Genomic DNA, 27257 nt, shown 5'->3' on the forward strand with positions numbered 1-27257 from the left:
GGGAACCGAATATTTCAGACGGCTGAAATATTTGGTTCCCCCTGGTAACTTTTGCAAAAAAAGAACAAATGTCTCCAAATTCACAGGACTTGTTGTCCATGATGAGAGGAATAAAAACAGTTAAAGACTTGTTGGTAACTTAAAATTTTGTCCACCAGCGATAGTGGCTGGTGGACAAAATTTTTAATTTCCACCCCTGGGGCTGAAACCTAAAAGCGCAAAACCCTGTAACACACACGAAGCATGAAGGTGGATTTATATTTGTTTAAAAATGTAAATAGATGGTGCATTTTTTTGTGAACATGCAGTGTGAGAGCTAAATGGCCTTCCTTAAAGTGAGTTGTTGAAGCTAAAACAAAGCAAAACACTAGCTAAAAACTAAAAGAAGCAGAATACCAGCTAAAAGCTCAAAAGAGCAAAATGTGAGCTAAAAAGTAAAAATAGCAAAATCTAAGTTAAAGGCCAAAACACTAGCTAAAAGCTACAGAAAGAGGCAAAAGTTCAGCCAAAAACTAAAAGTAGCTAAAGGCAAGCTAAAAATGGCAAAAAGCTAACTAGAAGCTAAAGTAATAAAAGGTTAGCTAAAAGTAGCTAAAGACTAGCTAAAAACTAAAACTAGTAAAAGGCTAAAATAAATTTAAAATTTAAAAGCTTAAAATAGCAGAACAGTAGGTAAAAGCTAAAAATAGCAAAAAGTTAGCTAAAAGCATCATAAATGTCATCATCCACTCAAGCAGGTTAAAGTAGCTAAAGGCTAGCCAATAGTGGAAAAAGGATAGTTAACAGTAACAGAAGGGTAGCTAAAAGCTCCACACACAGCGTTCACACAATCAGGACTAAAAACAACCAACAACCAGACCTTCTTTCTGCGTCTCGCGCAGCTGTTGAAACAGGAGAGCTCTCAGGAGCTCCTGAAGGTGGTGTCCTCTCTGTTCCGAGCCGGAGGTCCTTCCACCTTCACCCAGCTGATGTCCAGCGTGTCCAACCTCTTCTGCGGATACCCCGAGGGAGGGGGCTCCAGGGTCCTGTCCTTCAACTGGTACGAAGACAACAACTATAAGGTGTTTCTGGGGGTCAACGGCAGCAAGAGTCACAACTACGTTTACGACGACACTGCCAGTAAGTAAAGAAGTCCTGAACTCCAACACCTCTGTGTGCTGTAATGCTAACATTTCATTAACAGACTGACAATACACAAACTGCTAATAATTCAATATTAATTTACATTACATTACTTTACAGATGTTAGATATGACGCTAACCATATTTGGACTTGTTTCTGAGCACGTTAAAAATATTCTCACCCATTTTGACTTAAAGGTTTCAGTAAAAAAATACATTCGTTTTTGAAAACAGCTTTTAAAAACACAAAATGCTAGAAGATCCATTTAGTAGCTGCGTCATTGCACTCTGTCATTTCACAGCTGTCGTGGGCAAGAAGAGATAAGAAAAGGGCTGCAATTAAACATCGACTTAAAAATGCTCCCGCCAATTAAATTTGCGATGACAGTTAATTCATTTTTTTCGCCTTTTAATATTAACTGTCGCTAATTTCCACGTGCAGTTTTTCTAACATGTTTTTAATTTGCATTTTATGCCAATCTCAAAGTTTAAGAAAGATACAAATTTAGACAAGTCTTGTATTTTCATTTTCTGTCTGAACTAACTTAGTTGGAAATAGGTGTTAATTAAATAGTAAAAAAAATAGCTGTAGTTTTGCAGATTTTATTGTTGAATGAGGGTAAAGTTTCCTACATATAAACAGTACATAAATGGTTTATTTTAGAACTACCTAAAACTTAATTTTTCACATTTAAATGGTTTTCTTATTAGCTGAATTAAATATATTGATTTTGTAGTGTCAACATAAGGAATAATAGTTATTTCTAATTCTTTCTACATTCTGCTTTTGTGAGCATTTTTTTGTTTTTTTCTCCACCCTTAGCTCCCTTTTGCAATTCCCTGATGCAGACCTTAGAGTCCAACCCTGTCACAAAGATCGTGTGGAATTCAGTCAAACCCCTGCTGATGGGAAAGATCCTGTACACGCCCGACTCCCCGGCCGCCCGCAAGATATTAAAGAGTGTAAGAGCCCCCACCTCCAGCCTTCACCTCTCACTTTCTCTATTATTATTATTTTTTTTAACAACGCACTTACAATCCCTGCTTATGTGTGCTCAAACCTCCACCCCTCTGTGAAACGAGCTGACTGCAGGCATAAAGGAGAGCAACGAGATGGGGGTTGAAGGTCTGCAGGGCGAGGGAAGGGAAAAGGGAGGAACGGATTAAACAATAAATTGAATGTGTGGGTGCAGGAGTTGAAGGGTAAAAAGATCTGTCAGGTGAAATGTGTTTTTACACGTAACGCATTTAACTTTCAGGAGGAGCTGCTCCAATGAGACTTAAAGCCTAAAGATCATATGTGACTCTTGTTATCTATGTTATTTAAGCAAAATTATATTTGATATGTTAGGTGAGGTAAACTGATGGGTTGCTAAGATCTCAGCCGACAGTCCTTAGAAGCTCCAAGTGAACGGTGTCAAAGCTGGATTGATGTAAAAAAGTTTCTTGTTCAAGATAATAAAACAGTTTATTTTTAATTCATGCCCGCCACCGTTTAATTAAGACTTTGGCATTAATTGTTGGAGTATGTCTGTTAGCAAAATATGTCATGAGCCACTGGATGGAATTTAATGAAACTCTACAACTGATTAACTCTTGTAATCAGCTTGATTCAAGATGTCTGGCATGGCTATTCAGCCTAAACGAACATAAAAAATGGCTACAACTCAGTCAGATTGACAAATAATGAGCTCAAAAATTGGTGTGGTAGATGCCAAAAGTCACAAGATATGAATTTTAAATATTTGGAATGCAACGTGGCGGTTTATATGCGTTCCTTCAAAGAATGCTAGTTTCCTTATTAGTGTGATTAAATTGCTCGGGGACAGGGAAACCACTTTTAGTCTCTTTTACTGCTGCAAACTTTAAATATCCCACTACAAATTGCTCTCGAATGGTCACATTGTTTTTGACTCATTAACATTATTAGCACAAGACACAGCACTATGCATTGATGTAGCTTTTTTTCTGGTGTGCTGATGTATGTATTTTGTGTATCCAGGCCAACGCTACATTTGACGAGCTCGAGAGGCTCCAGAACATGGCCAAGGCCTGGGAGGAGGTGGGACCTCAGCTCTATGCTTTCTTCCACAGCAGCGTTCAGATGAACATGATCAGGGTACAAATACTGCACGTAACACACACCATTTCCCTCATGACTGCATGTATACTGATTTCTACCAAGACTAAATACTAGCATATAGCAAAAAATATCAAACAATTAAATAAAAATGTGTTTTATATAGGAGGTGCTGTGATAAAACAAACTGTAGGACCCACAGAAGAATTTGAGTAAACAGAACCCTAATTTCCCCCAGTTTTTATCAGTATCAAAAATATTTAACTGGATTATAAATTTCCATAACAGTATGAGATATGTTTTTTGTTTGTTTACTTATTCATTCCTATATTTCGTATTTTCAACATTTTTTTTCTTGTCATTCACAATGGGATGCTGTAACACCCTCAGCACCCCCAGTTCTTACAAACTTGTTTTCTACATAATAACTAACTTCAAAAACCTCACGTTTAGCAAAGCTATTTTGAATGTTTGGTCTAAATGCAACCATGTTTGGAACCTTTTTGCTTGAAAAACAAGATTTTTTTTTACAAAGTGAAAAATTTCTTTAGATTTCTATTTTTAAACCAATTATTTATGCTCTAAAATCAGGGGTATTTTTCTTTCTTATCAATGAAATATGGCTAATTTGAAGGTACATCTTTGCAGGATACACTGGGGAACCCAACAGTGATGCATTTCATAGACAACAGTTTGGCTGAAACGGACTTCACCACTAAAGATATTCTTAACTTTCTACACAACGGACTAGAAGACAAGAGGGAGGAAGGAATGCCAAACCTTGACTGGAGGAATATTTTTAACATCACTGACCAGATTGTACGAATGTTCAATCAATACGGAGAGGTAAGGAACTTGTCATCTGTGATTCCCTGCCTCAGTCCTTAAATAAACACTGTTCTTGGTACAGACACCAGTATCAGTCAGCCAGGTCTGCGCCCTGCAGATTGCAGCTCGGCCTTTTGAGACAGATGAAACCACTCAGCACAGCTTTATAGCTTCTCTCTCGTCCGTCAGGTTGAAAGGTGAAGAGAACAAGTGCGCTGTCACCTTCCTCCCTCGTCTCCTTTGTGGAGATGGTGATAAAGTAGAGAGTAGGTGGGAATGAGTCACCCTCCTCATGAGCTCAGAGCTGGTTCACTGTACGACTCGGCACCTGTGCGCTTCTTTGTAAAAGTGGACAAATCACTCACACTTCCCTTTCTCCTCTCTAGTCTCATTTAAAAGGAGGTCAAGGACTGTGCTTTTGGAAAGCCCCCCCCTATCGTTGCAGAAATCTCCATCTGTCTTTTGTCGCCAAGTTCAGCTCCAAGATCCTTCAGATTCCTGCAAACAAACCCAATCAATTTAGCCAATTAGATATAGCTGTCACCCAGTCCTGGACATGCAGTTAGCTCCTGGTCCTCTCACTCTGTCTGGGGAGTGTTTCTCATACTAAACGCCCACTCGAACAGGAGTATTACTGAGGCTCTTTCTCCTCAGTCCGACTTTGAGAGAGCATTATTGTTTTGTGAATGTATGTTCCCCTAAGGATGAATGGGAAGCGGCTCTCAGCTCTCTGTGAGCGCATTCACTGTTTTCTACAGTAATGTGAAAGGAAGCGTTAGACACTGTGTATGCAGGAGTGTGAAGAGCTGGACAAATGCACGCGTGCATGATGGGATCTTCTGTATATTTTTCAGACAACATTGTGTGAGAGTTGCATGCACTGTGTGTTAATATGAACCAGGATTGTGTTTGTCTCCGCCACCTGAATAACGTGGCTAGCATTTCCTTTTGAGAAAAAGACTTCTGTGGAAAACGCACAATGCTGTCGGGAGAGCTAATTTATTTTAGTCTTCCTTCGGTGCCAGCTCGGTTTCCTGGATTTGTCGTGCAGAGTTTCAGTTGTATTTTGTGCTGGTGAGGAGGACCCGAATCTAGACGAGGCTCCAGGCGCAGACGGGAAAACAAAAATGTAAAGTTTAATAAAGAAAATAAGTAAAGCGTCACACAGACGAAAATTCTACAGAGAAACTGAGCACAACAACATTTGGACTAGACGTGAATGCACAACTCAATTAAAAGGACTGGCATTCCTCTTTTGGAATGCATATTAACCGCTGCCTTTCATGCTAAACTCATTTTAGGCTGATATGGGGCAGAGCTGCAACTGTTTTGTTCAAACAGTAGCCAGATATGTGTGAAACTATCAAATTCTTTGATGAAGAAAAACATATTTACATTATTTATTTAAGTAAGATTTTTTTTTTTATGAAACAGAAACATGAATGTCAAAGACAGCAATAATTTAGGATTTTAACACAGCGTTTATCTCCAAAACAGAAAAAAAACCTGACTCATACTTGGTAAGACTTTACAGTGAAGCTAGTCGGGCTTTATAGTGAAGATACAGTAGATTCTTTGACATAATCAAGCTAAGGTTATCTTTTACCAGACTGTTGGGAAGAAAAACACAAGGAGGATGTGAGAAAAGAAAGGAGAGCATGTAGCACATCATTTGTTAAACATAATGTATAGCTGCCACTGAAACTGGGTCACTGGTGTTTATTGATGAGATGACAAAGGATAAATTCTGCTCTGCATGCCAAACGTTGCAGAAACACATTGGATGGTGTCAGTAATTAGCCATGATTTCCAGACTTCAGGCTATCATTGACTTCACAGGAGATCAGCATCCAAGTAAAATGAAAAAAAAAAATCCTCTGTAAATATGTTAGCTCGTGAAATTACTTTATCTTAATTAAATGATTTGTTTTAACTGCCTCGACTGAAAGCTGTAATGATTCGATGAAAGTCTACTGATTGCTTCACTCCAGAGTAATTGCTGTAGATTACAAGGGCAAAAATGTCGCTACAGCATTCATTTCTTTGTAAAGCTAAAGAGCACAAAAAGCTAAAGATAAAACGTAGAAAAGATAGATTTTTGCCATCTAAAAAAACAACAACCTCCCAACACGACAGCCTATTTTGAAAGTGAACCTGCCAAACCCTCAGCTTTGTGTCCTCCATGTGTCTGTCTGCAGTGCATTAGTTTGGACAAGTTTGTGGCTTACACAGATGAGTCCCAGATGATCCATCAGGCCTTGCACCTGCTGGAGGAGAACAAGTTTTGGGCCGGCGTGGTCTTCGTGGACATGTATCCATGGACCGCGAGCGTCCCTCAGCATGTCAAGTACAAGATCAGGATGGACATCGATGCAGTGGAGCGGACCAACAAGATCAAAGACAGGTCAGTAAGAGCTGCGTGGATGCTTTTTAAAGAATGCATTAATGAGGCAGCTTATAAATGTGCTGGACTTGTTCACATTCCTCCCCGGCTGTTTATTAAAAGGCTGTTTATTCCATCCTGAATGATCGGTTTGCAGTCAGATTGCACTTAATACATTTGCGATCAGCGTTAGTTGACACTTCGGACATCCTGCTGAACTGACATGGTGCCAGACACGTGTACGTCTACGCATAAAAAAAGGTTTGCTCAGTCCCAGGCTCATTTAAAACAAATAGACAGACATTTTAGGAACTTTTTTTGTAGCTAAAAGTCTCAATAAACTGTTTTTCAGAATTCCTTTCAATAAAAATGTCCTTTCTGTCAGGATTTTATTGTATGTTTCTCTTCAGTTTAAAGTTTATTCTGGTTGTTGTAGAGCTGATAGGACCCTCTGTGGTCACTATAAGCTATAATGTGCCGTGTCAATAACAGAATAATGGTCTGAGCCATACACATATTATATCGATAGACCAAGAGTTCCCATCTTCTTTTGTTGGGAATTGAAGCCAGCAGGAACCATTTTATAGATGCTGCCATATTGTATTTTTGTAACCAGCATCTTCAGAATGTGGGGCTTTAAGTCCCGCCTACTCTCATCACAAACAATCATGACCTTTTTTAAATCACGAAATAACTAAATCCAGCTAAACCTGCTTGAAAAATACTACTTGAATTAACAAGTCAGCACCTGAAAAAAACAAAAGACACACAAAGTTTTTTTTTTTTATTATTTTACAAACAGCAATATCCCATCTTAAAACTTGTGCTGGAACCAGCCAACAGGGAAGGGTTGGTCCCATTCCAGCTTTAACTTCAGGGTTCACGTCAGAGAAAATATCCATATTAAGCCTTTGGTCTGAGCAGCATTACGTCTCATTATAATCACCTGATTAAACACAGCACACCATGGAGGTTTATGGGTTAAAATCTTCTGTCTTTACTCTGACACAGTTAGGTAGCCTAATTAAGCTTATTAAGAGATAACTGCACAAAACAGTGCCTCAGATGGCTCTGAACTGCGTTAATATCAAAAATAATAATATAGTTCAGATGTCTGAATGTGATGCAATTTTTACAAAAACATCGGCACACCTGCTGTCACACTGATCATCTGCATACAGAGCAGGTAATTGACTTTCAATTGTAAAAACTTTGTGTCGTATGCATTAACCGCCAGGTGTGAATGTTCTCAATCAGAGCTATCTGCTTGTGGTCAAATCGCCCGAGAAAGATTACAAACACATCTGAACAGTGTCTTGTAAAGTTTACTGGTGGTTTACATGAAGTCATTACCTGCTCTTTAATTCTCCCATCAGCACCACTTATATGCATTTTTTTATTTCTCATTCTGAGCAGACATTTTATCAATAGCCCCATGGTGCGTTCAGGCGCTTTCAGCTGTTTACAGCAGACCAGCAGGCTGTAATGGACCCAGTGGGAGTCCTGCTTCTGCTGCACAATTGAATAATCAGATTGTAACCAAGCTCTGACTCAAACTTATCCTCTTAAGTAAACGCAACATACAAACATGCGGCTTAAGAGTCTTTGGATTCAGGATGATTTTTCGTTACAAATATTTGGGTAAAGTTTAAGGTCGGGATTTTAAACAACAATGAAAAAAACAAACAAAAGCAAAGGCTTACAGTAACTGTTTATAAAATGTCAACGTCATGAAAGATTTTTTTTTTTTTTTTTTAAAAGAACACGATTTCAGGAAGATTCAATCCCATTTATTCCTCCCTTTTTTTGTTTTGTTTTCCTGTTTCAGGTACTGGGATCCTGGTCCCAGAGCGGATCCCATGGAGGACCAGAGGTACATCTGGGGCGGTTTCGCTTACCTGCAGGACATGATCGAACACGGGATTATCAAGCTTCACACGAACAATGATCGGCCACTCGGGGTCTACGTCCAGCAGATGCCATATCCTTGTTATGTGGATGACCTGTGAGTTGACCTGTGGTTGTGTAGTTTTAGTTCTGGTATTACTACACTTTGCATAATGGATGCATTCAAACAGGTTTCCTGAAACAAGGTGAAAGAATTCAGTGAGCTCATTTATTCTAAGTTTATTTACAGTAGATAAGACACCACTGAATGGTAAGTAGTCTTTACCGACCCAGCTGAACAAATGAACCAGCAGGAAACAAGATAGTAAGAAGGCCTTTATTCTACTTTTTTTTTCTTTTAAAACAATTGTTTTTACCAGCTCGGATATCCAAACTAGCATTGTTTTCAAGTTGGGTTTTTCATTTTAAAAATATGCACTCATGTTTTTGTTTTTTGGTTTTGCATACTTTTGTAAATGGTTACAATTTATTTTCCCAGTTGAAACCATTTATATGTTTAAATGCCATTATATAAAATTTTAGCTGTGTAGTTGTATGTTGCAATGTTGGACTGAGGCAGATTCAATCCTAACCATAACCCTAACTATGACAATATCTGTGACTGTAATCCCTAAACCGTGAGAGGCTTAACATTCAGTCAAAACAGAAAAACAAAAATAGACAATATCAGAAATTAATGATGGTCCTCTTCTACTATCCAAACAAAAAGGATTGCAGCATGATGTGATGCACTTATCTCTACTAAACTGTAAAAAGCAGACCAAACTGCAAGTTAATACTGCAGAAAAAGGTGCAAATTTATTATTTGGGATTAAAACAGACTACAAAACTATACTACTAGTGTCAGCAACTCCATCCCTTCTCAATATAAAATGACCTCAGTCTAAAAGTCGGGCATGAAAGGTGGAGGGCAATATGCATTCCTTTCCTGGAATGTTAGACCGTTAGTACATTAAAACAATCATGTAGGAGTAATTAAGATTAAAAAGCAAGATTTTAACTTTGCTGTTTTGTGTCTGACCCCTGGTGAGTAAAGGCCATCGGAAGTCGAAGTACGTGCAGTTAAAAGCTTTTGTGCCACAGTTCCTTTCTGTTCTAATGTGTTTTTAACTATCTGTGTGGGCTACTTGTGTGTGGAACATTTTCCACTGTAGATGTGATTCAAGAGCTAATAGGTTTCTCTCAGCTGATGTCTGATTCCACCTCAGATCTGTCTGTTATGGTTTCTGTGAATAGTTTACTATTAGTCAATAAACTCCAGCTCCATATGAAAAACTGTTAAAGTTTATTTATTAATCTTCGGTTTTAGTTAAAAGAAAAGCTGCCACATGCTGGAACACCCTGCACTCCCCTCATTTTCACATTTTTTTACCTGCAGCTTTATGATCACACTGAACCGCTGCTTCCCCATCTTCATGGTGCTGGCCTGGATCTACTCCGTGTCCATGACCGTGAAGAGCATCGTGCTGGAGAAAGAGCTGCGCCTCAAAGAGACCTTCAAAGCCATGGGGGTCGACGGCGGGGTCATTTGGTACACCTGGTTCATCGACAGCTTCGTCATGATGACTGCGAGCACGGCCCTGCTGACCGCCATCATAATGGTGAGGAAAATAGGAAAAAGGTGAAAGAAAAAAATAAGATTAGGAAATTGAGCTGAAAGTGAAAGCTGCTGTTTGGGGTTTAGAGGGTTCCTGTGTTGTAGGGAGTAATAGCTCCCTCTTGTGGAAGATATTAGAAAAATGGAAGCTTTTCTGTTTCTTCACTTCCTCCCAAGCATGAACAATTCAATAGTAATGAATAGCAGCAATTAAACTCACCTAAGGTTTAGTCACATCCTATTTTATTTCCTTTCAGGGTGGGAAAGTGCTTAATTACAGCGACCCACTGCTCGTCTTCTTCTTCCTGCTGACTTTCACCGTGGCCACCATCATGCAGTGTTTCCTGATGAGCGTGTTCTTCAACAAGGCCAACCTGGCAGCTGCCTGCAGCGGGATCATCTACTTCACCTTCTATCTGCCACACATCCTGTGTTTCGCCTGGCAGGACCGCATCACCAAGAACATCAAACTGGCAGCAGTACGTTTAGTGATTTATTGTTGCCGGTCTCCGTAAAAGGCGGGCAATAATGTAAACAGTCTGTGCCTAGATTTGTTTGTTTATTAGCAAAATATCTCAAGAGCCACATGATGTATTTTAATGAAAGTCTCAGATAGTAGTTATTGGGTATACAACTACAACTGATTAACTTTTGGAGTCAACATGATGATGGCTGCCACAGCTAATCAACACTGCCAAACAACAAAATGGCTACAACTCAGTCAGTTTTACAGATATTGAGCTAAAATGTGGCGTGGCAGTAGCTGATAGTCACCCTCAACACATACTTTAAGTGCTAACAGAAAGCACAAAATCTTTATTTAAAACTTTGGCACACAAGGTGGCAATGCAGTATGCTGTCGAGGTTTCAAGGATTGATAGTTTTTAAGTATTTCGTTTTTTAAATTTAATTTTTTATTAATGCAGAAGTGCAACAGAATCACACATCAGTCATTACAGGATCTCAAGCTTTTGAAACATTTATATTTTAATTCATTTTTACATATTTAGGAAAACCTGCCCATCATGTCATGGTTGAAACTAAGCTGATAATGGTGCAATAACAGTGGCAGAAAGCATGACTTAGGCTTCTCTGTTTATGCAACAAACTGAACACTCTTTGTTCCTCTGTTTGTTGCTCCTAGAGCTTGCTGTCTCCGGTGGCCTTTGGCTTTGGGACCGAGTACCTGTCGCGGTATGAGGAGCAGGGTTTGGGCCTGCAGTGGAACAACATCCAGACCAGCCCGTTAGAAAAAGACACGTACTCCTTCCTCACCTCCATCCTCATGATGGTGTTCGACGCCGTACTCTATGCAGTCCTGGCCTGGTACCTGGACAATGTGTTCCCAGGTTGGGCTGCCAACTGTTTTGAATGATAACAGTTTATTTTGTGCTTAAAAAAACCTGAATATTAAAGCAAATCTTTACTCCACAGGACAGTACGGAATTAGTCGTCCATTCTACTTCCCACTTCAACCCTCATACTGGCAGAGACCAACTACGTCACATACAGAAATGTCTGATCAAGGTTAGTCAGCAGTCAGAAGAGCACTTTTATGATTTGAAATTTGTCCTTTTAGCCAGAGGAGCCCTTGTGTTTTGATTTAATATGCACTAGAGGCTAAATAGACAGAGCATCTGTTATTTTAAAAGGTCAAAATAAGTCAGAACAGGAAGCCAGAAAACCTGAAAAAAAAGCAATCTTCTTTGTCACTTCATGAACTCCTGGAGCTTAAACTGAACTAGTAGTTGAGTAAAAGACAAATAAGTCAGCTTGATTCTTATCAAAAACTTGATCCTCTTTTAAATATTGGGCCATCATGTGAGTCATCTTGGCCAGCAAAGCATTTAAACAAAGAAAAGATCAGGTGCTCTTTTATCAAAGGAGCTTGAAATGTTCCTTATATAAGTAACATTTAAAGTAATTTTCAGGTTAAACTATGTTTAGAATAATATAATTGGAAGCTGAGTGCTGAGAATTCACAGTGGCCATCATGTCCCCGTTATTTCAGAGGCCTATCATAGCTGGTAGAGTCGACATTCCTAATAAGACAGGAAATCCTTATTTGTATCTTTTTGTCTGTTCCAGATTCCAAGAAACCCGAAGTAGGGAACCAGGAGTTGGATGTCGAGAGCAGAACTGCGCCAGAGATGTACACCTGTAACGGCTCGGCCAGCAAGAAAACGTGCAAACACCAAAGTAAGAGGGAACGAATGGAGAGGGAAAAGGAGCTGCTGAGGCTACAAGAGGAGAGTCCAAACCCGGAAGAGGAGGGTCAGGATCCTGGAATAGAAGGCGAGGACCAAAATACACACCACAACTCAAACTGCGTGTAGGGAACACTCTAGAGACATCTGCTGGACTCAGAGGGAATTACACAACAGCTGGATCATCAGGACAGAGGGGGGAAAAACTTATATTAGTGACTGGGAATATCAGCCGGGAATAAGAAGGTGAAAGCATGATTTATTACTTGAGCAAGAGTGGTCACTGTATTCAAGCAGGGTTTTTTTTGTTGTTGTTCCTACAAAAACAATCAGTTTGAAATCCTGGCCAATCTGAATCAGGAATGAAAGCATGCTGGTTCTGTTTGGTCCCGTTTTTTGGGGATCTGGATTAAAAAATCAGAGGCAACAGGATGTTAATGCAAACATCTTCTGGAGGAATACTGCAGGAATGTGCATTTATTTGCTTCTATGGGATGCATCATATCCAGAGGGATTGTTTTATATTTTAACCAAGGCACGTTTTGCTGAAAACAAGACTTTTTTTTTGTAACAAAGTCTGAATCAGGACAGCAACAACACTTTTCCTACACATTTATATTTAAAGATAATTTATGTACTGGTTTCTTGTTCTTTCTGTCTTTGCATGCCAAAGTGTGTTTTTAGAGCCCTGCTTTTAAATTATAAAGACTTTACATCACCTTTTAAAGAGTGTGTATGTGTGCGTCACAAGAATACTGTACAGACCTCTAAAATAAAGTAGTACCAATGCTTTTTGAAACAGAATCAGCCAATAAAAACTCTTCAAGGCTGGGCTGGTCTGACTGGTGCTGTAGTTTTATCTGTCAATATATTTAACTGGAGCTACTGTCGAGGTCAAACTGAAAATGTTGGTTTTGTTAAAAGGAAATAACCTAAAAATGTAGGTGGAAAATATTCAGCTAGTAAAGATAAACCCAAAAAAGTTATTTTCAGTTTTTGCAAAGTTTCTTTTTTTACTTTTAAGACTGTATTAATATTCAGTTTTGAAGTAAACGAAACAAGTTACTTTAATTAGGTGAAATTATAATTTAAATGGAAATTTAAAAACTTGTATAAATCATTTCTGTCAATGAGATAAAGCTCTTAATGCTTTTCCCTTCTCCTGCAGGCCAGTTGTTCTTTGAGTCTGACCCCATGGAACTGGTTCTGGGGGTGCAGATCCAGGATCTGGTGAAGGTGTTTGATAGAAGTTCCCGTCCGGCTGTGAACTGCCTCAACATCAACTTCTACGAGGGGCAGATCACATCCTTTTTAGGGCACAACGGGGCAGGAAAAACAACGACACTGTAAGCACTTTCAATTTAAATTTAGAACATTTGAGAGTCTTTGTAGGTTTATCTGGGCCTCCGGGCAAAAACAGGCCACAGAAAACAACAGAATCTTTTTAAACTTTTTAAAAAATTGGTCCTTTTTTTAACTCAGAACCAACTTGAATGAGGGTGGCAGCTTTAACCTGTAACGTTAATTTTTCCCTAGGTCTATCTTGACAGGCCTCTACCCTCCCACTTCTGGCACAGCCTACATCAATGGAAGAGACATTAAAACTGACATTGACATCATCCGCACGTCTATGGGGATGTGTCCGCAGCACAACATTCTCTTCAACCAGTAAGTCCAAATTAATTATGTTAGAACAAAAACAAAAGGGAGCATCATGGTTAGAAGTCTGCACACTTTCTTCAAATTTAAAATACTTTTAAAGCTTTTAAAGTTTAAAACAGTCCAACACTTTCTCCTTCTTTCCTTTTTTCTTTTATTTCCTGTAAACCTTTTCATTTCTGCTGCCGTCTTTATTTTCCAGCCTCACAGTGGAGGAGCACATCCTGTTCTACTCTCTTCTGAAGGGTCGGACTCAAGAGGAGGCGGAGATGGAAGTGGAGAACATGCTGCTGGACCTCGGGCTGCCTCACAAGAGAGACGAAGAGGCTCAAAACCTCTCAGGTCAACCACTTGTCTTTTTCTCTATGAAAGAGGTAATTTATCTGGGTCTCTTTTAAACACGTACCTCCTGCACTTCACAGGTGGTATGCAGAGGAAGCTCTCAGTTGCCATGGCGTTTGTGGGAGGGTCAAAGGTCGTCATTCTGGATGAACCAACCTCAGGAGTGGATCCATATTCCAGAAGATCCATTTGGGACCTCCTGTTGAAATACAGAACTGGTATGAAAAAAACCCCAAAAACCTCTGCATCAAAGTCATATTTAACACATTTTGGTTCACATTTTATTATATGAAGTCATCATTTTAAAACTTGAGGTTTATGTAAAATCCAGATTGTCCCGTAAAACAGGAGAAACTGTAGTAGTGTTTACCACTTTGTGAATAGGGAGATGAGCTTTTTTTAAATAAAACTGTTCCCTTGGTTCAGGGCGCACCGTGATTCTGTCCACACATCACATGGATGAGGCCGACCTGCTGAGCGACCGCATCGCCATCATCTCCAAAGGGCAGCTCTACTGCTGCGGCTCGCCCCTTTTCCTCAAAAACTGCTTCGGAGTCGGCTTCTATCTGACGCTCGTTCGCCGTATGAAGGACATCAGGAAGCGAGAGGTGAGCGAAGAGCTGTGATACTGAACAAGCTGTGAGGTTCTGGTTCTGCTGTGTCAACAGCTGTATTTTACAGTTAAAAGCCTCCTTGTTTCTCCTGTCAGAATGAATGTGACTGCGCCTCGGACTGCTCCTGTTCCTGCTCCATCTGCACCAAATACAAAGATCAGTCTCAGAACCAGCTGCAGCAGCTGGACAGAGTCCTGGACGGTAGGTGGACGTCTACGGAGTTTACGTTATCACCTTTAACTGAAAGTTCAAAAGCAACTCCTTCTGCAGATCTTTGTTTTTTGGGTATCTGCCATCTTATTGCAGACAAAGTTAGAATTTAGATTAAATTTTAATTTCAGAGGGCGTTTTTGCTTGCTAAAGTTATTTTGGCCTGCCTTGATATATTAAAAGGATTAAGTTTTAATTTTATAGATTAATATTAAATCCAAGCCAAAATGTAATTTAATTATTATTTTTTGGCTAAGACTTAATGTAATTAAGTTACTTTTAAATGTTGCTGAGTCTTAATTAGTGCTGGGCTATAATTGGCCCCAAAAACACAATAATTATATACTACAGCGTATATATCACAGAAAAAAGTGAAAGGGTTGGTTATTCTTTAAATTGTAAAGGGAAGAAGAGCTAAATGATTTGAAGAAAAAGAAAAATTTAATCAACAGAAAATTCCAATGTCTTTTCTTCCCAGTAATTTTGACAATTTGAAGCTTTTTAAAGCATTCTATTCTATTCTATTCTATTCTATTCTATTCTATTCTATTCTATTTAATTCTGTTCTACATTGACTCCCTGCAGACACCTGTTAGGATACGTGAAGGTGCAACAGTGTTTTTTTGCACTCGTTAGAATTCCCATCACTTTCTCTTTTATCTGAGTTGCAAAACAGATTTCAAAAAGATTTTTTTTCTTTTTTCCAAACTTAATAATTTAACAGCTGATGTTGACCCATGAGTCTTTTCCTCCTCATCTGCCTGAGGACATATTACTTAAGATGCAACACCACAAGGATTTTCAGTGCAAATTTACTCCTGCCTCTCCGCCCTTGAATTATCCTGTTTCTTTCTTTCTTTCTCTCTTTTTCCATTCTTTCAAGCTGTTTTTTTTTCCTCGTCTCACTTTCTGCTAATTTGGGAAAACTTTGCTCCTAAAGCTGCAACTTCTTTCTTTCTCCAGGGGACGTAGACAACATCACCACTCTCATCCACCATCACGTCCCCGAGGCGAAGCTGATCGAGACGATTGGACAGGAGCTGACCTATTTGCTCCCCAATAAGGGCTTCAAACATCGAGCCTATGCTAGTCTGTTTCGGGAGCTGGAGGAGACGCTTGCTGACATGGGTCTGAGCAGCTTCGGCATCTCTGACACATCACTGGAAGAGGTAGGCACACTGCCGGTCATTCGAAGATAAACTCAGAGGTTTCTGATGCTGCAACTAAGAAACATAGTTACATACAAAACTCCGGCTAAGGCAGATCATTAATTGATGATAATAATATTGAACCGCCTTTATTTTTTCTACCTAATAACTCAGCTATATTTGACTTATTGTTTAAGAAATTATGCCCTCAAATTGTTTTTATTATACCCTTGAAAGACTTCCTAAAATGTTTTTTTTACTTCATCCCAAGCTTTGTTTTCTTTTATAAGTCAGCAAAACCCATTTCTTCATTTAATGTCATAATGTATTTTTTGTTACCACAATAATCAGGTTTGTTTTGAATCCTTCAAGGAACATTTCTTTTTTTTTTCTTCACTTTTGCACATTTTTATTTAATTTGTTATCCAATGCTGTAAAGTGACATGCTTTTGAACTTTTGCACACAGTGACAAAAAAAGATTTGGTCCTTTTTCTGGTCATACAATCGAAATAGATTAGTACTTTAAAAAAAAGAAGAAAAAAAAGGTAAAATGCAGCAATCCAAAGTCCCTCAAGGACAGTTGAACTATTAAAAAACTTTAAACAATGTCTTGCGCTTGAGTTTGTTTGGACTTGTGAGGAGAAGTCCTTTTTAAAGCTTTATCCAGCTTCAGATGCCTTAAATGGTCTTCTATCAGTTAGCAGCTTCATCACGCTCTATATTCAAAATGTCAACAGGGGCAGATTGTAAAAAGAGAAATGGTCTGAAAGGAACTATTTGCTTTGTTAAAAATGTAAATAAAAAAAAATTGATTAAACAGAAACAGGGTGTATCATGTAGAAGTTTCACATATTAAGAAAATGAAACATTAAACTGATCTTCAAACACCCCTGAAAGTTTTAGTTTGGTAGTTTAGTTTTTAGTTTCATGTCATTTAAGTTTTGCTTAGCTAATAAAGACTTACAAATGACTGCATTTTACTGTAGATCTAAAATGACCATTTTCAAAACTAAAAGCTAACTTCTATTCCATGCATACAAAGTTTTCAAAGTTTGAGGAAGACTTCTTTTTTCTTACAGATATTCCTAAAGGTCACAGCAGAAGGAGAACCAGCAAATCATGCCACCTCTGCTGGTAAATGCCTCCACTGCTATTCTGCTTGGCCTTTTCCTAGAATTAAACTCCTGACCTACTGGTCTGTCTTTCTAACGTCGCTAATCCTTCCGCCTCACGCCTGTACCTGTTACTCTAATCATTGTACATCCCATAGTAGAAATATAAACCGAGCTGGAGCTGCATAACTTTTCCAGCCTGTTCATGTGCTGTGGTTTTAACCCTGCAGTCTGTGTGTGTTTTCTGCCCCCCTCTAGAGCAGTGGATGTTACAGGGAAGACAGAATGGCAGCAGAGTTGGTGTAGGAGGAGATGAAGGTCAGAAAGCAAAGAGCAACCGAACAGAACTCAGTCAATACTTTTTTTCCACTCTTTTTCTTAATGAATCCACCAGACCCAGATTATTCAGAGGAAATATCTTCTCATCAATTAAACTGTTGTGTTTCCTATTTTTAATGTGAGGTTTAACAGACAGATATGAGTGAGTTTTATTGAAACAAGTACTTTTAAACCTGATTTATCCCGTGAGTCTGTTTATTTCCAGTAGCCCAGTTCTGACAGGGTTGGTTTGTACGTTAAAAGACGGGAACTCGAAGCTTTGTTAGCATCAAACTTGTGTGTTTGCCTATTTGTGTTGGAGACAAAAAAGTCAAAGTTCAGATGCTTTGAAGTGAGAAGTCTCAGCAGTAGGTCTTATTCTAAGGCAGCTGGAAAATGTGTTCTCTTCTACCCTCTAAAGCTGTTTTTCCTCTATATTTACTGCATGTTTTCTTATTTTTCACAGAACATAATGGTGTAAACCACACGCCCGACAGCAGCGCAGGAAAAGCCTCCAGACAGGTGAAAGGTGCCACTCTGACCCTGAAGCAGTTCCATGCTCTGCTGGTGAAGAGATTCCACCACGCCACGAGGAGCCAGAAAGACTTCCTGGCTCAGGTACTGGCTTTAAAATCACTAATGAGGGCTTTAGTGATGCCACGTGGCTTTTTATGATGATAAGGGGCATATAGATTCTAAATATGTAATTGTAGCTGTCAAGTTTCTGAGGTGTCACAAACAAGTCTTTTGTTCATAAATTTTTTAGCCTTAAAATCTCTCAACATCCTCCATTTTATTTTGTGACTATGTGGTTTCAGATTGTCCTTCCTGCCAGTTTTGTCTTCATATCTCTGATCTTCACCCTGATTGTGCCTCCGTTCGGAGAATATCCCAGTCTGACTCTGACCCCCTGGATGTACGGAGAGCAGCTCACCTTCTTCAGGTCAGACTGTAACCCAAATACGGATACATATTTTCTGAAAGATTTGAACTACAATCATTTTGGCTGCGGTTAGGGGTTTTGCTTATTGATGTCTACTCAGCCTGTTCAACCTGGATCTAATCTTCACTTTTTTCACCATCTTTAGCAATGAGCATCCGTTTGATCCCAGAATGAAACACTTTATAAATCGTTTGTTAAATTGGCCTGGCCTGGGCACACGATGCATGCAAGGAGAACCACTAGGGTGAGTGTCAAGACAAGACAAAATAAAACCTGACCTACCGTTTTCTTTTCTTGTGAACCAGTCTCTACAAAACTTTGATTATTCATCAGAGTAGTAGAAATAGAACATGTTGAATGATAAACGGTGTTGTTTTTGAAGATTGCATTGTTTCTGCCTCCTGAATGGTTACCTCTTTCCGTTCTTTTCTTGCTTCAGGATGCCCTGCAACAACAGCATCTCAGAGTGGGAGCAGCCCAACGTCTCCTCTGTGGTCGCGAACATCTTACAGAGTCCTGAGTGGACCCAGCGGAACCCGTCCCCTTCCTGCCAGTGCAGCACCAGTAAGAAGCTCACCATGATGCCCATATGTCCCGTCGGCGCAGGAGGCCTGCCCCCTCGGCAGCGAGCGGAGGCCACAGGAGACGTCCTGCTGGACCTGACGGACCGGAACATCTCAGACTATCTGGTCAAAACCTATCCGAGCCTCATCAGAACCAGGCAGGTTGGAATGTTGTTTACATTTCTGTTCAAATCGTGCGGACAGGAAGAAGTTGTTCACATAACAGAATAAACAAAATGTCTTTAAAACAACAAATCCACAGATGGAGCTTCTTAAATGTTACTTTAAACGTAGTCAAAATTTAGTTTCTTTGTTTTATTATTTACCTTTCTCCTTTATGAATTTTTTTGTCACAGTTTGAAGAGTAAATACTGGGTGAATGAACAAAGGTAATGCTTTTATTTCTCCTACTTTCTGTGCTTGTTATTTTGAGATGATCCTGCTGAGTGTAAATGTCTGTTTTGAACAGGTACGGTGGTCTCTCAGTCGGTGGACAGCTTCCTGTTCTGGACCTGAACATTAAAGACGTCCAGAATGTCTTCCATCAACTGGGACGAATGCTCAACATCACCGGAGTAATTCTGGTTTTGGTTACTTACTGCAGACTTTAGCATGTCTCCTGTCAGTTTTTAATGATCACCTCTGTTCACAGGGTCACTTTAGCAGACTTACACTGAGGGAGTTTGGTACATTCTTGCGAAACATGGAGAGTGAGTTTAATGTAAAGGTGAGATTTTTGGGCAGATCTTCTTGCAACCCTTGTATGTCTATCTAATAGTGACTGTCAAGTTAAGCAGTAGGGAAATAAATTCATTTAACTTTTCGTCTGTTAGGTATGGTATAATAACAAAGGCTGGCATGCCATGGTCGCCTTCATGAATGTGGCAAATAATGCAATTCTGCGAGCCTACCTTCCTCCGTCCGCCAGACCTGTTGAGTTTGGGATCACGGCCATCAACCACCCACTGAATCTGACAAAGGAGCAGCTTTCAGAAGTCACCGTGTGAGTAATGGTGTACCTTTATATTTATTTTGTGCTTTTGGGTATGATGTAGAAATTCACGAAACAGTTCAAACAGTACAGGATTTTCTTACTGCTGTGTGGGGCACAAAAAGGAATTTTATTCTCTTTGTTATTACTAATTAATCAGAGCCTACAAATTCAAGTTACTGCCTCAGAAATGATTAGCTTTGACAGCAGCTTTCAGTTCGTCACACTTGCACGGCAGTATTTCAGAACAAAACGTACACATGGAGCATGTTTCTGTCTACTGAAGTAAAGTAATCCAGATTATACTGATTTTATTTGCTTTTTTTTTTTCTTCAGGTTGACCACGTCTGTTGATGCTGTGGTGGCAATCTGCGTTATTTTTGCCATGTCCTTCATCCCTGCCAGCTTTGTCCTCTACCTCATTCAGGAGCGGGTGACCAAGGCCAAGCACCTGCAGTTTGTCAGTGGGGTCAGTCCATTGGTTTACTGGGTGACCAACTTCTTCTGGGACATGGTAAGTGAGGAAAATACACAAAAAGGTAGTTTTGAAAGAAATAAAAAACTTACAACCCAGTACGCATGGAAGGAATGCTTATTGCCTGCTTCCTTTCATGCCAGATATAAACTTATTACTAATTAAGCAACTTATTTTATGCTGAGAAGGAAGTTGTAGCTGTTTTAATCAAAGTTTGTAATTGACATTATAGATGAACTCATGCAATATTATGAGATCTTCTGAGATGTAATAGCTTTTTGACAATATTGATATTTTATCTTCATTTTTCCACAGATAAACTACTCTCTCAGCACTGCCATGGTGGTTGGTATTTTCATGGCTTTTGATAAGAAATGTTACACATCACAAACGAACCTGCCAGCTCTAATAGCTCTGCTGCTTCTGTATGGGTAGGTTACAGCAGTTATATCTGATACAAGAAGCATAAAACACAAGTGTTAATTGAACTTGAAATATGAAAAAAGTTTACGTCTGTTTTCCTTCCTTCAGGTGGTCCGTGACACCCATGATGTACCCCATGTCGTACGTCTTCAACGTCCCGAGCACGGCCTACGTGTCCCTGTCCTGCATCAACCTCTTCATTGGCATCAACAGCAGCGCCATCACCTTCATTCTGGAACTTTTTGAAAACAATCGGGTAATCATATGTTAAAAAAAAAAACTAAAAAGAACAGCCAAGGCAACGTATTATTCATATTTTTTCCCCTAAATGTTTTAGTCCTATTATAGGTAATTGTTTTAAATAGGATGCTTTTATTGTGTGTAGCAGAGGACTCAAATGCAAAGTCATGCCTTCGAATCAAAGTCGTACCAGGCACTGACATTTAGCAATCAATTTTGGCTTAATTGGCAGAAAATTATGTGCCACAAGGCTTTGTAAGTAATTCAGCATGAGTTTATTGAAATATCCCCTTATTTTGGTAGAAATGTTACATATGCAACAGGGTGAGCCACTAAAACTCATTGTATTCACATCAGGAGCTGATTTATTTCTGCAAATGGATAAAAAAAATGCAGAGAGTTAAAATATGACACTTAAACAGACTTTTCGACAGGTGCAAAGCCTCAGTAAGTTTATCCCTATGAAATAACAAATGGTGAGAAAAGAAGCAAACCATCACATGCATAACAAAATACAGCTTTATTTTACAATTATCTTTCAGCAGCACAAAAGTCCCATGTCATAATGCAATAAAACTCAGTTCTCTGAATAATTTAATTAAACATTCAATATTTTTAAATTGTCAAATGGAACAGTGCAGATTACAGATCTGTAATGTTAACATAGGTGTACTATTAGCTCATAGCAGAAGTGCAAATGAATGCCAATATGGTTTTCTGTTAGGTCCAGTTGTTAAAAGGTCAAAAGGTTTTTAAGCTTACTTTGTTGTCTGAATGTTTGGATGCCTTCAAGTGGCAAAAATCTTAAATAGAATAAATGTGGTCCACAGTCTGCTTTAAGGGCTGAAGGGCAAACAAGTATGTAATAAATGAAAAAAAAAGCATAAACCCTGGCAGGGAAGAACATGTAAATTAAGTTTGAACGTAAACTAATATAATTATGCGCAAAGACACTGAATTTTTAAGTGAATAGTAGGAAAAATTGTCTTTTGAGGATTGTAAAGTGAGTCAGAATAAAGTAAGAGCGAATGCACAGAATCTATAAATATAAATTAAAGAAGATGAACTGAATTCATTAATGATGTTATTATTTACAGCTGTTGTTTGCCTGCCGTGACATGCCAAAATGTTGCTGATCTGCTCATATCTGCATAGAGGCTGCAAACACAGACTGTTTATGAATGAGCTGCATCTGGAGCAGCATAAGGTGTGATGAGAGGCTGAAGCCAAGGAGAGGAAAGAGCAGAACCAAGCAGCTCAGCCTGAAGGAAAACGGCAGAAACATGGACAGTCAGAGCATGTACGACAGGGAAAATAATTTTCTGTCGAGCGTTTGAAGAAAAATGACGTTAAAAAAGATTTGAGGAAAAGGACGCAGATGCCGCTCTCATTGTGACACGCTATGTGGAAAAATAGAGGTGGTTCGTAACCAGATGGTTCTCTCCACTGAACATCTGCGCTCCATTTCTCCCACAATGGATGAGTCATGAGAGAAGCTCTGCGGGTGGATTGAGCCATACTTTCTCCATGTTGATATTTCCAAAGCATTAGTAGGTTTGTGTTGTATAAACAAGCATCTCTTCACTTTGTATGAACCCAGTTCTTACAAATGGACAAAACATTTACACTCACCAGAATCTGCCAGATATGTACGAATGTTTATGAACATGAATGTGTTGTGTTGCCAGTCTTTACTGACCTTCAACGAGTGGCTGAAGAAATGTCTGCTGGTGTTTCCTCACTTCTGCCTGGGCCGCGGCCTCATCGACATGGCCATGAATCAGGCTGTAACTGATGTTTACGCCAGGTTCGGTAAGCGCCGCATGCCACTTTTGCATGTTAAATTTCTATTTCTGTTTCACTGTGAACAGCCAGGTCATGTCACATTTCTTTTGGAGCAGTTCAATAGTAACTGTTTATACTGTTTGAATCTTTTGTTTAGTTAATTTGTGGATACACATCTTGTTTATTCCAGGTGAAGAGTACACAATGGACCCTTTCCGGTGGGATTTTGTTGGGAAAAACATTGCTTTCATGGCAGTGGAAGGCTTTGTGTACTTCACTCTCAATCTCCTGATCCAGTATCGATTTTTCTTGGACCATTGGTAATGGCCTGGCTAAAGACACACCAGATCAATTAAAGTATTACATCAGCATTAATCTGAGCATGAAAAGTTTTTTTTTACTCAGGGTCAGAAAGCTAAAGTTTGATTTGGTACATATTTGTTCTACTTGAAGCATCTTTGCAAATATTTATATATTTTTCACAGGTTGTCAGACTACAAGCAGGTTTCAGTAGAAGATGAGGATGATGACGTGGCAGCAGAGAGGCAGAGGATTTATGACGGAGGGAGCAAGATGGACATTCTGCAGATCAGGGATCTCTCCAAAGTAAGAATCATCAACTCAGTCATGTCTGCAAACTTATCAGGATGTCTCCATTTCAAATTATACTTGATGCTGCAATGGTACCTGTACCATTGCAACATCAAGTAAAAAAAAAAAAAAAAAAAAAAAAAGACCCAGAGATTCTCCTCTACTTGAGGCAGCACCTCACCCACAATCCGGAGCAGTCCACCCTTTTCCGACTGAGGAGCATGGCCTCAGATTTGGAGGTGCTGATCCTCATCCCAGCTGCTTCACACTCGGCTGCAAATCTCTCCAGTAAGAGCTGGAGAACATGGCATGATGACCCCAGCAGGACCACGTCATCTGCAAATAGCAGAGAAGGAATCCTGAGGCCACCGAACTGGACCCCTTTCACCCCTGGCTGCACCGAGAAATTCTATCAATGAAAGTCATGAACAGAATCGTGACAATAGGCAGCCTTGGCAAAGTCCAGTTCTCACCGAGAAGAGATCAGACTTACTGTCAGCAATGTGAACCAGACTCCTGCACCATTTGTACAAGGACTGAATGGTAACAGACCCCAGATCCCATACTCAAAGAGCACCCCCCACAGGATACCCCTAGGAACACAGTCGAATGTCTTCTTTAAGTCCACCAAAAAGTCATATTTTTTTGTTTTTGTATTTTTGCTTCTTTAAATTTGTGTCATTGTTTTTATGGTACTTTTCCAAAAAAGTGAGTTGTTGTTTTTCTGCCTTCTCTGCACAGACGTATGTGGGCAGAAAGAGGGCAGCTGTAGACCGGATTTGTGTGGGAGTCCCTGCAGGAGAGGTGAAGTCACCGAGTTCATTTCTACTGAAATCTATTTCTCTCTTCTCTGTTCCCCACAAGTTGGCTTTTTGTCTTTGCTTGAATTAACCTGCAGACTGCTTCAGCTCTTGAAGTAATGAAGACAGAACGTATAACTGTCACGGGTCTTGTTTCGTCTTCCAGATAAAGCAAAACCAGAGAACAGTGATTTTATTGTTCTCATGTCATTCTGCATATTACTATTCTTTTATATGTCCCTTCAATCAGGTTTGCTTTTTTCTTTTCCTTTCAGTGTTTTGGTCTTCTGGGAGTAAACGGTGCTGGAAAGACGACAACGTTTAAAATGCTCACAGGTGATGCTGATGTCAGTTACGGAGAGGCGACTGTGGCTGGTTACAGGTACATAAAGCTCATTAAAAAATGTTGTCCCTGTGTTTAGATAGCACAACATGAACTCTTGTTTAGGGCTGCATGCATCCAAAGATATGTTTAAAACAAATCTTTGCAGTGGCTCATCTATCTAGTTCCAGATGGTGGCTGCTGGAAACAGCTCAGTGAGTTAGAGAGTGTGAGCAGAGGAAGGTCAGGCTGACATCATCTGATAAAATTAGCCGACTATAAACCTAAACTATCATGCTCTAAATAAAAAAGAATTTAATAGGACATTACATTTTAAAATCACAAATCTAGTTTTGTTTTGTAGCATTTCTTTTATAAGCATTTTATCATCTTAGAAACCTGTTTCTGTGCTTGTCTGTTACCAAAATCTTTCATGAACCATTGGTACAGATTTTAATGAAAGTTTCAGAAGGTGATCACTGGATATAGATTACCTTTTGGAGTCAGTCTAATTCAAGATGTCTGCCATTGCTAATCAACATTGCAAACTCTAAAATGGCAATTAGTCAATTTTACAGCCATTGTGGTAGTAGCTGAGACTATTTCCCAAATCATATTCTGAGTGCTAACAGATTATGGAAGATCTTTGTTTAAAAGAACTTTTTTGCTAACTGTATTTATGTGTTAGCGAAATATTTATGATATCACTAGATTGATTTTAAGGAAACCTTCAGAATAATAATAATAAAATCTACCTTTACAACTGATTAACTTTTGGAGCAAATTCTAAGGTCCGTCACAGATAATGGACCTTAGAAAACACAAAAGTGGCTTTAACCCAGTCGATTTTACAGACATTGTGCTAAAAGCTGGTGTGGTTGGAGCTGAGAGTTATCATTAATAAATACTTAAGTTCTGCTTATTTTAAAGGAATGGATACTGCTTTTCATGCCATAGTTCTAAGCACACTTATTTCCAAAGACTTGTTAGAATAGGTCATTAATAGCACACAATGAACAAATAAATTTTAATATTTTTTGCTTTTTATGTTTTGTTTCTTTTTGTTTTTAAAGCAGGATTATCTTGGCATTTTTTAATAGGCATTATTTAGGTCTAATCCTGTTGAAATAAATCTGATATGTCGTTTTCCTGCTGTTTTATTTGTGTTACAGCACTGAGAAGCTTTTTCTGTCTTATTTTGCAGCATCTTGACAGAGATTCTTGACGTGCACCAGAACATGGGCTACTGCCCCCAGTTTGATGCCATTGATGAGCTCCTTACTGGCAGGGAGCATCTCTACCTTTACGCTCGCCTCAGAGGGGTACCCGAGTCAGAGATCCCCAGAGTGAGCAGGACTCCAGCTGCTTTACATATTGAACTGCCTGAGGATGTTATACGCTGCTGCACAAATGACAGAGACAGTTCTCTTTTGTTAATGTTGTTAGGTGCATCCTGCTCTTTGTGTTGTTAATGCTTTTTTCTCATTTTTTCCTTTTTTTTTAGTATGAAGTGTCAGTCATCAGTGCACTGAAGTGGCCACTAAACACAGCTCTTCTTCTTTCTGCAGGTGGCAGAGTGGGGCATCCAAAAGCTGGGTCTGACAGAATATGCAGGCTGCTGTGCAGGAACATACAGTGGAGGCAACAAACGCAAACTATCCACAGCCATTGCAATGATTGGATGTCCACCCCTGGTGCTGCTGGTGAGTCAGCCAATGAAAACAAGCTCCAGATCCCATTGTTTGCGTTTTAGGTTTTGTACCAGGATTTATCAATGAAATGGTCTATGGATCCAGATGGGAGGCCATATGGGTGCAGTCAGGCCTGGCCTCCATTGTCTTATATTTTGGCAAGAAACTGAGCAGTTCAGTTCAAATTGGCAGAAATCTGGGATTTTTGCCATGTGCTGATGGAGATAAGGACTTGGTCTCTATTCGTATGACATTATGTGCTCAGGAAGTCAAATTTGTTGATTGTTTCTGTGAATGTGCATTTTTAGGACGAGCCCACGACGGGGATGGACCCCCACTCTCGGCGCTTCCTGTGGAACGCCATCATGAGTGTCATTCAGGATGGCAGGGCAGTGGTGCTGACTTCACACAGGTCTGAATCACAGCGACATGCATACGGTTACATCTTCTGCCAACAGCCATTAATCAAACATGAAAGTGTTATTTTCTTGATTTTAACACAAAAATCTGTAAAATGATGATGTATCGGTCACAGACGTGATAAGGGAGCACTAAAAATAAAGATGAATTATTGTTGTTTCACCAGTATGGAGGAGTGTGAGGCTCTGTGCACTCGACTGGCCATCATGGTCAATGGGACCTTCAAGTGTCTCGGGACCATCCAGCATCTGAAATACAAGTAAGACTTTGCAGTTTTTATCCCTTTAACTCACTCAATTTTACAGATATTGACCTAAAATTTGGAGAGGTAGTAGCTGAGACTGGTCCCCAACACATAATTTAAGTGCTAACAGATTGCACCAGATCTTTGTTTGAAATTTTGCCATAAACTATTTGCAGTCAACCATGTCTGACTGTTAGCAAAACATTTGATCAACCAATGGATGAATTTTATTGAAACCTT

At 39.4% G+C, this 27257-nt stretch overlaps 1 protein-coding gene across 2 annotated transcripts in view; it reads left to right on the plus strand.

The window, feature by feature from the left end:
- LOC108232920 (retinal-specific phospholipid-transporting ATPase ABCA4-like) overlaps positions 1-27257 on the plus strand; it is a 48195-nt gene that overhangs the window by 18055 nt on the left and 2883 nt on the right. The window contains exons 9-48 of one of the 2 annotated variants that reach the window (XM_025004805.2): positions 882-1119; positions 1946-2085; positions 3125-3241; positions 3851-4048; positions 6229-6434; positions 8242-8418; positions 9700-9922; positions 10176-10397; positions 11063-11267; positions 11353-11445; positions 12007-12213; positions 13294-13471; positions 13662-13793; positions 13987-14126; positions 14207-14344; positions 14553-14734; positions 14836-14941; positions 15914-16119; positions 17179-17233; positions 17470-17529; positions 17996-18147; positions 18348-18472; positions 18618-18716; positions 18912-19193; positions 19392-19424; positions 19505-19610; positions 19688-19762; positions 19869-20038; positions 20363-20540; positions 20817-20932; positions 21033-21180; positions 22853-22976; positions 23140-23269; positions 23435-23555; positions 24282-24344; positions 24616-24722; positions 25867-26008; positions 26231-26365; positions 26662-26765; positions 26940-27032. In XM_025004805.2, coding sequence (XP_024860573.1) covers positions 882-1119; positions 1946-2085; positions 3125-3241; positions 3851-4048; positions 6229-6434; positions 8242-8418; positions 9700-9922; positions 10176-10397; positions 11063-11267; positions 11353-11445; positions 12007-12213; positions 13294-13471; positions 13662-13793; positions 13987-14126; positions 14207-14344; positions 14553-14734; positions 14836-14941; positions 15914-16119; positions 17179-17233; positions 17470-17529; positions 17996-18147; positions 18348-18472; positions 18618-18716; positions 18912-19193; positions 19392-19424; positions 19505-19610; positions 19688-19762; positions 19869-20038; positions 20363-20540; positions 20817-20932; positions 21033-21180; positions 22853-22976; positions 23140-23269; positions 23435-23555; positions 24282-24344; positions 24616-24722; positions 25867-26008; positions 26231-26365; positions 26662-26765; positions 26940-27032 — 5726 coding nt within the window. The remainder of the gene's footprint in view (positions 1-881; positions 1120-1945; positions 2086-3124; positions 3242-3850; positions 4049-6228; positions 6435-8241; positions 8419-9699; positions 9923-10175; positions 10398-11062; positions 11268-11352; positions 11446-12006; positions 12214-13293; positions 13472-13661; positions 13794-13986; positions 14127-14206; positions 14345-14552; positions 14735-14835; positions 14942-15913; positions 16120-17178; positions 17234-17469; positions 17530-17995; positions 18148-18347; positions 18473-18617; positions 18717-18911; positions 19194-19391; positions 19425-19504; positions 19611-19687; positions 19763-19868; positions 20039-20362; positions 20541-20816; positions 20933-21032; positions 21181-22852; positions 22977-23139; positions 23270-23434; positions 23556-24281; positions 24345-24615; positions 24723-25866; positions 26009-26230; positions 26366-26661; positions 26766-26939; positions 27033-27257) is intronic. The other variant, XM_017411054.3, reaches the window with a different exon arrangement.

This window comes from Kryptolebias marmoratus, linkage group LG20 (genome assembly GCF_001649575.2).
Source record: "Kryptolebias marmoratus isolate JLee-2015 linkage group LG20, ASM164957v2, whole genome shotgun sequence".
NCBI lineage: Eukaryota > Metazoa > Chordata > Actinopteri > Cyprinodontiformes > Rivulidae > Kryptolebias > Kryptolebias marmoratus.